This window comes from Chionomys nivalis, chromosome 5, assembly GCF_950005125.1.
Source record: "Chionomys nivalis chromosome 5, mChiNiv1.1, whole genome shotgun sequence".
In the NCBI taxonomy this organism is placed as follows: Eukaryota; Metazoa; Chordata; class Mammalia; order Rodentia; family Cricetidae; genus Chionomys; species Chionomys nivalis.
The window spans coordinates 59,968,658-59,981,723 of record NC_080090.1 but is presented as its reverse complement, the minus strand read 5'-3'; the positions used below and the strand labels follow the sequence as shown (position 1 = coordinate 59,981,723).

The window sequence follows — 13,066 nt, the reverse complement described above, 5'->3', positions numbered from 1 at the left end:
CCACTTCCTACCCAACTTTGAGGTTGCCTCTTGGTTATTGTTTCTTTTCTTTCTCCATCAAGTTCAGGTAATCTTGGGAGTGGGACCTGCTTGGTAGTAGTCTGCCTAACAAAAAAAGTGTCTCCCTCTCAACTGTCAAATGCTAATAGTTCCTCATCTAGTGGTGGCTTACATATTCACCTCCCCTCTATCCTTGGATTGGCTGGAGCCTGTTCAGGTCTTGTGCATGCTATGTTATGAAAAGTGGACTGTGGCCTGTTACATCTAGCACTAATAGTTTTAAAGTTGAAACTCTACAGTAGCAGGGCCTGGTAGAGCAGGCCTATAATTCCAGCTACTGAGGAGTCTGAGGCAGGAGGATCTCAAGTTCTAGGTATGCCTGGGCTACAAAGTGAGTTCAGTGCTAATCTGGGCAACCAGAAGACCCTGCCTCAAAATGAAATGTCTCAAAATGAAATATTTAAAAAGGGCTAAGAAGATTGCTCAATAATGAAGTACTTGACCAGTATGAATGCATTCTTGAATATAAAAGGCTACAGAGGAGAAACTAAAGTAGATCCCAAGTATCACAGATGCTTGTGAAAGATTCCTAGTGACTTTGTTGCATTAGGACAAACCAGAAAAAAAGGATAAACTTACTATTTTAGACTATATGTAGATTGACTTTTTCTATTTATTTCAATAATTGTTATTTGGAAGAGGAGGTTTCTCTGGGATTGAATTTACCAGTTCCAAGCAAACACTACCACTAAGCTACACTCCTGGCCCTAAGGATAGTATTTGCTCACTAATTTTCATAAAGCTAACCTAACAATACAAGTATTGTGAAAGCTTATAAAGAAATGAATAGATTATAACATTTAATTGTTTGAATGTTTTAAAAGGAGAAACAAAGATTATATAGAAAAGCAGGCATGTTTATTATTGTTTTGTGTTCCTCTTTTGTATTATACAGGTATGTACTATACTCCACCACCATGTGTGTCCCGCTTTGTCCGACCTCCACCATCTGCTCCTGAACCTGGTCCTCCATACTTGGATCATTATCCACCCTACCTCCAAGATCGTGTCATAAACTCTCAGTATGGCACACAACCACAACAGTACCCTCCTATGTACCCACCTCACTATGATGGCCGCCGTGTGTACCCTGCTCAGTCTTACACAAGAGAGGAGATTTTCCGGGAAAGCCCAATACCCATTGAGATTCCATCTGCAGCAGTACCATCCTATGTGCCCGAGTCCAGAGAACGATACCAACAGGTAGAGGGTTACTATCCAGTGGCCCCTCATCCAGCTCAGATCAGACCTTCATACCCCAGGGTATGCTATTATTTTTTTTTAACTTATTACATAAACTTCATTTATATTTATTTGCTATGGTAATAACCCTTTCAATTGATTCTTTTTGCATGAAAACATTATTTCTTTTCTTTTTCTTTTTTTAAAGATTTATTTATTTACTATATGTGTTGACTAAGGTTTCTGTCCCGCCTGGTCTCACAGTAGTAGTTCAGCCCCAAAGAAACACACAGAGGTCTACATTAATTATAAACTGATTGGCCTATTAGCTCAGGCTTCTTGTTAACTCTTATATCTTATATTAGCCCATAATTCTTGTCTGTGTTAGCCACATGGCTTGGTACCTTTTTCAGCAAGGCAGTCACTTCTTGTTTGCTCTGTGTCTGGCTTCTTCTGTCTCTGGGTGATGACTGCAGACTGACTCTTTTCTCTCCCAGAATTCTGCTGTTCTCATTGCCCCACCTCTACTTCCTGCCCGGTTACTGGCCAATCAGCATTTATTTAAAATACAAGTGATAGGGTACAGACCATTGTCCCACAGCACTGTGTATAGTGTTCATCCTGCAGGCCCGAAGAGGGCACCAGATTTTACAGATGGTTGTATGAGCCATCATGTGGTTGCTAGAAATTGAAATCTGGGACCTTTTTAAAACTTACCGTTTTTCGTATATGTATATATAATTGGTGTGTATGTGAGAACACAGATGCGTGTGTGTCACCACACATTTGGATAAGAGAACAAGGCTTGAGAGTAGTTCTTACTTTTAGCCTTGTTTGGTAAGGTCTCTCTTGTTCTTGCTGCTGCTCAGCATATTCTAAGGTAAGCTTGTCTGATAGCTTCCAACTGATTCTTCTATTCCTCCCATATGAAGACTGGGATTACATGTGTGCCCTGATACATCTGACTCTCTCAGGGGTTCTAGAGCTCAGACATGATTGTTAGGCTTGAACAGCTAGTGCTTTTGGGCCATCTCCCTGGTCCTAAAACATAAATGGAAGCTTCACCAATCCAAACATAGTTTGTGTACAAGTCTGCGTCAGCTAGGAAATTTGGAAGATCTTGAGAGTTTGGGCTAGCTTTCTTTTTTCTTTTACCCTTCCTTCCTTCCTTCCTTCCTTCCTTCCTTCCTTCCTTCCTTCCTTCCTTCCTTCCTTCCTTCCTTCCTTCTCTTTAGTGTTGATATTTCTGAATGTAAAAGTCGGTATATATTCTGCTTCTCATTTAAGTATATATATGCTTAATTAATATGTGCTGGAATTTTTTTGTCAATTTTAAATAATCTTTCAATTTCAGGATCCTTCTTATAGTCGACTTCCTCCTCCCCAACCCCATCCTAGCCTGGATGAACTACATCGCAGACGGAAGGAAATAATGGCCCAGCTCGAGGAAAGAAAGGTTATCTCTCCACCTCCTTTTGCACCTTCACCCACATTGCCTCCTGCATTCCATCAAGAAGAAGTAAGCATGTCATTTTTAATCCTTCCTCTTAATCTTAACCATTATCATTTTTAATGGTAATATAACCTGTTTAAGAAATTATGAGAGCAGGGTGATTGGTGGTGGTACACACCTTTAATACCAGGAGGTAGAGGCAGGCATATCTCTGCCTTTGAGGCCAACCTGGGCTACAGAGTGAATTCCAGGACGCCAGGACTAACTACACAGAGAAATCCTGTCTTTAAAAGAAAAAGGAAGGGCTGGAGAAATGGCTCAGAGGTTAAGAGCACTGACTGTTCTTCCAGAGGTCCTGAGTTCAATTCCCAGCAACCACATGGTGGCCCAAAGCCATCTATAATGAGATCTGGTGCCCTCTTCTGGCATGCAAGCATACACGGAAGGAATGTTGTATACATAATAAATAAATCTTTAAAAAAAAAAGAAAAAAGAAAAAGGAAGAAATAGATTGTGTTTCCAAGGAGATGTTTATCAAGTTTTAAAATCATGAGCCTAATTTTCTTTCTTTCAGAGATTTATTATTTTATTTTACATTTAGATCCATAACCTATTTGGAATTGAATTATTATGTGAAATATTTGAATCAAAGTTCATTTTTCTTCTATAGAAATAGTTCATTGGCCCTATACCATTTAATGAGTGTTATTTTTTCAGTGTTTTGCAGTCAGCTTTGTCATGATTACTTTAGGGTGGGCATGATGACAAATATGTCATTCAGGCACAGTAGGATACTGAAGCAGAAAGGTTATATGTTTGAGGCTAGCCTGGTTTACATAGAGAGAGGCCCTGTTTCATTGATCTATTTCTGTCCTTAGGCCAGTACTGCATTTATTTATTCATTCATTTTGTGTGTGTTGGGGGCCTGGGACGGTAATGTGTGAAGGTGAGAAGATGGTTCGAAAGATCCAAACTTGGGTCATCAGATGTGCACAATACACACTTCATCGGGCAGACCTCTCATTCTAATGATGTACTTTTACTTAAGTCTTGACTTATTGGTATAGGATTTTCAGTATTAAATTAAAAAGTAAGTAAACATGTTGGGAAGTTCAATATTAATGTCGTTTGACCAGCATGTATGAGGCCTTGGGTTCAGTTCCCAGCACCTCTAAAGCAAAACAGAAACCCACAAAAGAATCAGCATGTTGATTCCATAAAAAACATCTGCTTTAGTTTATATTAGGATTTATTGACTCTGAGATGGATTGATGCTGGCCAGGTAGTCTTTAGCCACATAGCTACATAGTATATAATATGTGGCTGGTTTAAATTCAGATGTGACATGCTGTAAACATAAATTCTACACTCTCTATAAACATAAAGTATACACTAGAGCTAAAGATTCAGTACCAAAAACTAAAATCTTGCGTTAATTTTTTTGTTTTATTTTTGTTTTCTGAGATAGGGTCTCACTACACAGTCCCTGGCTGGCCCAGAACTCACTTATATAGACCACATTGGCCAGAATTTACAGAGCTCCACCTACCTCTGTCTCCTGAGTGCTTGGATTAACAACATGACCAAACCTGGCCTTTGTTCATGTTTTTAATATTTTGGATGTGATAGATTAAAATTCATGATTACACATATGGACCATATTCAACTTCTGTTGGACAGTGTTGCTCTAGATAAGTATTCAGAGAAATGACACCTTTCCATCAGCATGATGTATTTGCATAACTAACTTATTTTTTGTTTGCTTTTTCAAGACGGCATTTCTGTGTAGCGTTGGAGCCTGTCCTGTAACTCACTCTGTAGACCAAGCTGGCCTCAGATTCACAGAGCTCTCCTGCCTCTGTCTCCCAAGTGCTCAGACTAAAGACTTGCACCACCACCTTCTGGCCATATACTTTTAAAAACTACTTTAAATGTAATTATTTTTAAAAATCCCCCCTTTAAACTGTATTTATTTATTTATTTTGGGGCCAGGGGTGTGTCTAGAGGTCAGAGAACAATTGTTAGGAATCTATTTTCTTTCTCCTGTGGGTCCTGGGACCAAACTCAAGTCACAGGCTTAATGTGCTGAGCCATTTTGATCACCCTCAATTTTTGTTTTTTTATTTAAAAGAAATAGACTTTTAAGTGTATACACAGACTCATACACAAAGAGTGTAATTACATTTTTTTAAAGAATTAGATTTTTATTGATTGACTTTTCAACAGGTTTGCTAAATTTCCTTCCTAATTCTAGTATTTGCTATATCCTAGTGTATAATAATCTTTTTTTTCCTTTTCAGAATTAAACATTTTCTTACCTTATTGCTCTACAGTATGATGTTGAATAAGAGTAGTACTAGGCCTTCTTGACTCAGCTTTGGTCTTTATGTAGAGAAAGCTTCTGATGATTCATCACTCTGGTTTTACATTTGTGTTTCTGTTTTAAAAATAACACCAGGCAGGGCGGTAGTGGTACACACCTTTAATCCCAGCACTTGGGAGGCAGAGACAGGTGGATCTCTGTGAATTCGAGGCCAGCCTGGTCTACAGAGCAAGTCTGAGAAAGTCTCTGTTTTATTTCCATAAGTTTAAAATAATTGAGACATAAATTAAGATGTATTTTAATTTGGTAATAAACCAGCAGTGTGGTCTTAAAAACAAACAAACAAACAAAAAAAAACCCAGGAAAGATGTGCAGATGAGAATAGACCGTAAAACTTGAGAGGGTGTTTGGTTTATGTACCATAATGTCACAATTTTGACCATTATATTTGTTTCTATAAAATAGTGCTAATAGATTTGTTTTGGTTTGGCAATTGATTTCAAACAGAATCTCATTCTGTAGCCTGGGTTCACCTTAAACTTATGTTGTAGCTCAGGCTGGCCTTGATGGGTCTACAGCCTCAACCAGTGCTAGGCTTAGTTCTGCCCAGCAAAACATTGCTTATAGCTGTCATGAATGTGTGTTGTCTTCATTTTTCCATTTCTGATACTAATATTTTTCCATTGGTTAGTCTTGCTAGGAATTTGTCAATTTTATGTCTTTTAATTAGGTAACTTGAACTGAGAATGTATCTAAATTGAGTATTTGCCCAGCATACCCAGATCTCTGGGTTCGATCTATAACACCTTGTAAATTGGACAAGGAAGCAAGAGGATCAAAAATTCTAGGTCATTCTTGTCTACATAACAAGCTTGAAGCCAGCCTGGGATACATGAAACCTTGTTTCGTAATATATTATATAGTATATTATTATGTTACACATAATGAATCTAATGGAGTACAGATTTCTTTTTCATGTCAAATAATATGTGTAAAGATATGTTTTACACCAGATGTGGTAACACACACCTTTAATCCCAGCACTCAGAGGGCAGAGGCAGTGACTTCAAGGGCAGCCTGCTCTACAAAGGGATTTCAGGGCAGTGAGGGCTGCTAAAAGAGAAACCCTGTCTTGAAAAACAAAGAATATATTTTATATTCTTTATATGTAGAGTTATGAGTCTAAACAATATTGCCAGCCAACAAACTATGCATAACAAATAATGAAAGTTAGAAAATAAAAGCTGGGTGTGATGGTACATGCCTGTAATCTTCCCACTCAGGAAGTTGGGGCAGGAGAATCACCATGAGTTCGAGAACACTGGATTCCATTTTTTATAAAACCATAAAGTGTTCAAATCCCGGACGAGCCCTGGAGGGGGTCTAGTTTCCCAATGTTTGCCGGGCGATGGTGGCGCACGCCTTTAATCCCAGCACTCGGGAAGCAGAGGCAGGCAGATCTCTGTGAGTTCGAGACCAGCCTGGTCTACAGAGCTAGTTCCAGGACAGGCTCCAAAACCACAGAGAAACCCTGTCTCGAAAAACAAACAAACAAACAAACAAACAAAAAAAAAACCGTAAAGTGAAGGTTATTGCACACAACCAATAGTAATTTCTTTAATGTATGAAGGTAATCTAAGTAGAAGTTCATAGTAACACTGTCTCTTCAGAGTGCTGGGGTTAATTAAGGCGTGCGTAACTATGCCTGGCCAGCTCTATATTTAAACTTCCATTCAGATTATAAGCAGCCTACATATAGTTGTACTAAATTCAAACATTATAGAAATACATGATATAGAAAGAATAGTTTCTTCAAATCTCATTTCCTGACAGTTTTGTTATGTATTTCAGCTTTTTTATGCACATAAACACATTTAGTGTTTGTTTGTGTGGGGTTTTTTTCCCCTTTTGTTTAACTTGGATGTCCATATTGATGTGCATTTATCTCATTTTTTGTAGCTGCATGATTTATAACATTCAGGTGGAAGAACATACTTGTTAGGTGGTAATATGTTTTAAAAATTATCTTTTCTATATGAGATAGTATGTGAAAGGACTTCAAAAAATCTTAAGCATTATAGAAGTGTAAATTCTGCACAATTCAATAAAAAAAATACATTGGGCTTGGAACGGGTATTGTTATTGGATAACCACAGCCCTTGAGTCAAAAAAGGTAAAAACGAGGCATCTTACCCTTTTACTTAATCAACCACGGGACTCAGAATGTTCTCATTTGCCCGAAGTGTTACTAAGGCTCATTGGGGACAATCTAGCAAATGTGTGGCATGGTATATATTTACTTCTGACTTCATCTAAGATGATGGATAAAGTGCTGAATAAACTTCTTAAGATCCTAGCTGGATTCACTGAAGGATATATAACTGCTAATAACAAATATAAAGGCTAAAATAATCTTCACATTTTTCAGTCTGTATAAAACTATTCTGACACTTAATCAAATAACTATACATTATATACATTATATTCCTTCAATTTGATGTTCTAAGAAGTTCCCTATTTTTCCTGTTTTGTTAACTTATAGACCATTTCCTATTTTCTTTTTCCCCTTTTTCATTTATAGTTTTTGGATGAAGAATTCAAGATAGCTGGGAAATATAAAGCAAATGATTATAGCCAGTATTCTCCTTGGTCATGTGATACCATCGGCTCCTACATTGGAACCAAAGATGCAAAACCCAAAGATGTTGTGGCTGCAGGGAGTGTGGAAATGATGGTATGTGTAATGACGAGGCCATAATTAATACAAATCTAGATGCATAAATGTTTATCTATTAAAGGCCAGGGACAAATAATTTAGTTTTGCTTTGTTTCATCTAAGTATAAATTAAGTATTTTATTATCTTGACAAAGAAGTATCTATTGTATATAATTTTAGGTATCAATTTCCCAGTAATTGTTCAGAACCCATGTTAAATAATTTTAGGCATTTAATCAAGATCCTAGATTTTGGGTGGAGAGATGATTCAGTGGTTAAGAGATCATATTGCTGTTGTAGAGGACCTGAGCTTTGTTCCCAGCTCCCTTGTTGGGCCGTTCACAACCACCTTTAACTCTGGCCTCTTGGTGTACATACCCACACACAGGTGTGCAAAGACAATTAAAATAATTTGCCAGCCATGGTATTGCAAGACTTTAATCTCAGCACCTGGGCGCCAGAGGCTGACAGGGTTGTATAAAGAGACCCTATCTCAAAAATAAACAAACAATAATAGGAAATTCTTTTCAAGTCTTTAGGTTTATTTACCAAATAAGTTAAAACTTTATTTTTACAAGTCTATAATTTAAACAACTAACTTGAATCAAGAAAACAAATGTTGATTGGGTCAGAAAGTAAGGTTAAACTCTTTTACCGTTTAAAAACTTAACTTTTCCTCCTATATGGGGTACTACAAAAACCTTGGAGCTCACACATGACCATGACATATATTATTATCACCGTCATTATATCTTTAAACAAAAAAAAATTGTGTCAGGTTTAAAGATTATGGGAGTAAAGGGACCAATGTACTTGAAGTGTCTGGAGCATTTCTTTCAAAAACCCCATAAATGTGAATGACAATGTGGTAAGGTACCCTGAACTTTCTAACATTGAGAGATTGCCTGTGGTAGTGTCAGTTTCTAAGAGTGATTGTTTTAAATTTCTTGAAAATTCAGTTATTTGGGGTTCTCACTTCTCTGTAACCCAGGCAGGCCTTGGACTTTCAATCTTCCTTAGTCATTGAGATTACCAGCTTGAGCTGGTGTGTCCCTAGTTTCTCATTTCTGTAAATACTATTCTCACCAAAAAAAAAAAAAATCTTTATTTTGGGATTTACGGTGTTGCTTTTAGCAGAATGTACTTCAAAAGGTCTGGTCGTTAAAGTACCTGCCATGCAAACATGAGAGCCTTCAGAACCCATATAAAAAGCTGGGGATGATGGTGAGTGTCTTGCATCCTGGCACTGGGGAACAGAGACAAGAAGATCCCAGGGACTTGCTTGCTAGTCGGTAAGCTTAGGTTCAGTGAAAGACACTCCCTTCAAAAATCAGTTGAAGAGGAATAGCAGAAATATTGACCTGAATATAAATCCCTCCCTGTTCCTAAAATAAAATCTAAGAAGCACATTGAGGGCTAGAGAGCTGTCTCAGTGCTGTCCTCAGAACCCACACTGTGAAAGGAGAGAACAAACTCGTGCAAATGGTCTTTTGGCATGCACTGTGCATATGCACTGTGACAGGAGGGTATATGCATCCGCACAATGAATAAAATAAAATAAATATATAAGCAAACAAATGGTTTTTTCCAAATAAATGGTTTTTAAACACATTTTAATTTTTCCTTTTTAGGAATATACATAGTCAGGAATTCCTTGATTTATGTGTGAAAACTTTTTTTGTGGTTAAAAAGAAAATTGCAATTGAGTCAGAATAGTTGCTTGGCTTATAATTGTTGCTATGAGTTTATAAGACCCCGAAATTCTCTGTATTTAGTTTTTTGGATTTTTTTTTTAAATAAGAAATATATAGCTGTGTAGCTAGTAAGCCAAGGTTTAATGTATCTGTTCTTTATATATTAGTATTTTACATATTAATTACCCCCCTTAGCAGAAATAAAACTCTGCAGTGATCTCATTTCTCTTTTACTGCTCCCTATCAGTAAATAACCCATTACTCTGATTTTAATGCTTAGTTTTTATATACACACCATTTGTTTGTTTGTTTTGTTTTTGGTTTGGCTTGGGTTTTTTTTTTTTTTTTTTTTTTTGGACAGGATTTCTCTGTGTAACAGCCCTGACTGTCCTGAAACTCACTTTGTAGACCAGGCTGGCCTCAAACTCATAGAAATCTGCCTGCCTTCTGAGTGCTGGGATTAAAGGCATGCACCACCACTGCCTGGCCCTTTTTTAATTAAAACAAAACTAAACAAATCCCTGGTTTTTCTGTATTGCTCAGGATGACCTCACCTAAAGTACCCTCTTTTGTCAGTCTACTGAGTCACTGTGCTCGGCCACTACTTCTTTCTTTTTGAGACAGAACCTAACTGAGTTTTCAGGTTAGCTTGGAACTCAATTTGTGCCCAAGCTAATTTCAGACTCTTTCCTTCCTAATAGCTACAATTATAAATCTTTGTTGCCTGATCTTTTACTATTGTGGATAATTTTTAGCATTTCATATTTTAAAAAGTTTTTTAGATTTGTTTATATTTATGCATATGAGTGTTTTGCTCACATGTATGTCAGTGTTTGACCAGTGTGCCTGGTGTCCTCAGAGGTCAAAGAACATTAGATACGCTGAAACTAGAGTTAGGGGTGGATGTGAGCTACCTTGTGGTTGCTGGCACCCAAACTAGGGTCCTCTGCAAGAGCAAGTGCTCTTAACTGCTGAGCTGTCTCTCCAGCCCCTTGTGTATGTTAATGGACACTTTTCTAGAGTTCCCTTGTGCACACCTATGAAACTTATGCTTAGACATGGTATTCCTGGACAGATAACTCATGTCTATAATTCCAAGACTGAGGCAGGCAGGGTCAGAGCCACCATGAACTATATTTTCTTTTTTTTTTTTTAAAAAAAAAAAAAAAGGCTAGATATAGTGTTGCATACCTTTTATCCCAGAACTGGGGTAGTCAGAGATGGGTGTTAATCTCTGAGCCAAAGGCTAAGTTGGTCTCCATAAGTGAGTTCAAGTCTATCCAAGGTAACATAGTAAGACCCAGTCTATTTGGAAGAGAAAAAAAAAAAAGGTATTCCTTGTTAATTCTAAAATGGTTCCTTAATGACTTGTGTAGATTTTCATAGATAATATTTACCAATTGATGACAGACCAGAGAGAAATAATAATGATAATAATAAACAAGCTGCAAGGGGACTGGGAAAGTGACACAGCTAGGCCCTGCGCTCAGTCCCCAGCCCTAAATAGGATGAAGTTAAATTTAAGCAAGACAGAGCTAGTGTAAATTCTGCTAAACAGCATCTCATTTTTGCTTTTCGTCAGAATGTAGAAAGTAAAGGAATGAGAGACCAGAGATTGGAACTCCAGAGAAGAGCAGTGGAAACTAGTGATGATGACCTCATCCCGTTTGGAGACCGACCAACAGTATCTCGGTTTGGTGCCATCTCTCGAACATCCAAAACACTGTATCAAGGTGCTGGCCCAATGCAGGCTATAGCACCTCAGGGAGCACCCACAAAACCTATCAGCATTTCAGGTAAGAACCCAGAGTAATTAGTAGTCATGACTCTCAGTGTAATTCTACCAGTGCTTTTAAGAATCTTCGAGGCAGGACTGTGACTGAAAAAGCATGGGATAAAACCGGACTCTCTGAACATGGCGGACAATGAGAGCTGATGAGAGGCCAAGGACAATGGCACGGGGTTTTGATCCTACTTTATGTTCTGGCTTTGTGGGAGCCTAGACAGTTTAGATGTTCACCTTCCTAGACCTGGATGGAGCGTGGAGGACCTTGGACTTCCCACAGGGCAGGGAACTCTGACTGCTCTTGGGACTGGAGAGGGAGGGGGAGAGGAGTGAGGGGAGAGAGAGGGGCGGGAGGAGGGGGAGGGAAATGGGAAGTGGGGAGGAAGCGGAAATTTTTTTTTCAATTAAAAAAATAAAAAATAAAAAGTAAAAAGAATGTCTACAAAAAAAAAAGAATCTTCGAGGCAATGATTTTTTTAACTTCCTATAAGAAAGCAATCACACCTCAGGAAATTTTAGGAGGGTAAACTAAAATTAACTGTCTGTATATTAAGATTGCCTGAGGAGCTGAAATGTAGCACAGTTGATAAGAGTCTGCCTAATATAAATGAAACCAGAATCATATAAACCAGGTGTTATGACACATGCCAATAATCCCAGCACTGGGAAGATGGAGACAGAGAATCAGAAAGTTCAAGTTTATCCTTGGGTATATAATGATTTTGAGGCTATTCTGAGCTAGAAGCCCTGTTTCAAAAAAATAAATTGCCTGTGATTTTTATCTTTAAATGACTTCATGGCTTTACTAAAATAATAGATTCTTGGAGTACGAGGAGGTGACTGATTGGATAAAGATCTAAGTTTGTATCCCTAGTACCCACATAAAATCCAGACTTGTGTGGGCATATGTCTATAATCCCAGTGCTTTGGGAAGGTAACCTGACATCAAGCATCACTTCTACATTCAAGCACTCGTGTGTACACACTAAGAAGAAAATATATAAAAACTAGGTTCCATGGGGAAGAAATGACATTATGATCATTTCGGAATATAACTTTCTAGACAGATATATGTGCCTTTGCTTTTTTGATTATAGTACCATAGAGAGTGATTCAAATCTATGAATTACATCCTACCACAATAAATTGTTCCCTTACAGATTACAGTTCATATGGAGCTCATGGTGGCTGGGGAGATTCTCCATATTCACCTCATCCAAACATACCTCCTCAGGGACACTTCATCGAGAGGTACAATTCATTTTTTTTACCCTGTTTAAACACTTAAAAGCATGCAGCTTTTCTTACCTTCTTTTTCTTTACTTTTTTGTTTGTTTTGTTTTTATTCTTGTTGTTTTTCAAGACAGGGTTTCTTTGTGTAATAGCCTTGGCTGTTCTAGAACTAGCTGTGCAGACCAGGCTGGCCTCAAACTCACAGAGATTCACTTGCCTCTGTGTAGACAGAAGTTTCTGTTCTGCCCAGTTCCATAGCCATTCCATCCCAAATAAATGCACAGAGACTTATAGTAATTATAAACTGGCCTATTGGATTTATTATTAAGTAGCTCTTATAACTTAAATTCATCAATAATTCTTGTCTATGCTTAACCACATGGCTTGGTTGGTACCTTTTCTCATCTTGCTTCCTCTGTGTCTGGCTGGTGACTGACTGTCTTTCCTCTTCCCAGAATTCTCCTAGTCTGGTTGCCCCACCTATACTTTCTGCCTGACTACTGGCCAATCGGTGTTTTATTAAACCAATACGAATGAAAAATCTTTATTACCCCACATCATCTGTCTCCAGAGTGCTAGGATTAAAGGCGTGCACCACTACTACCTGGCTCTTATTTTA

At 37.9% G+C, this 13,066-nt stretch overlaps 1 protein-coding gene across 3 annotated transcripts in view; it reads left to right on the top strand.

Annotated features, from left to right (window-relative positions):
- Positions 1-13,066, top strand: part of Rc3h1 (ring finger and CCCH-type domains 1) — a 76,173-nt gene that overhangs the window by 50,507 nt on the left and 12,600 nt on the right. For 2 of the 3 annotated variants that reach the window (XM_057769266.1, XM_057769265.1), the window contains exons 12-16: positions 956-1,323; positions 2,597-2,761; positions 7,600-7,752; positions 11,011-11,224; positions 12,375-12,465. In XM_057769266.1, coding sequence (XP_057625249.1) covers positions 956-1,323; positions 2,597-2,761; positions 7,600-7,752; positions 11,011-11,224; positions 12,375-12,465 — 991 coding nt within the window. The remainder of the gene's footprint in view (positions 1-955; positions 1,324-2,596; positions 2,762-7,599; positions 7,753-11,010; positions 11,225-12,374; positions 12,466-13,066) is intronic. The other variant, XM_057769267.1, reaches the window with a different exon arrangement.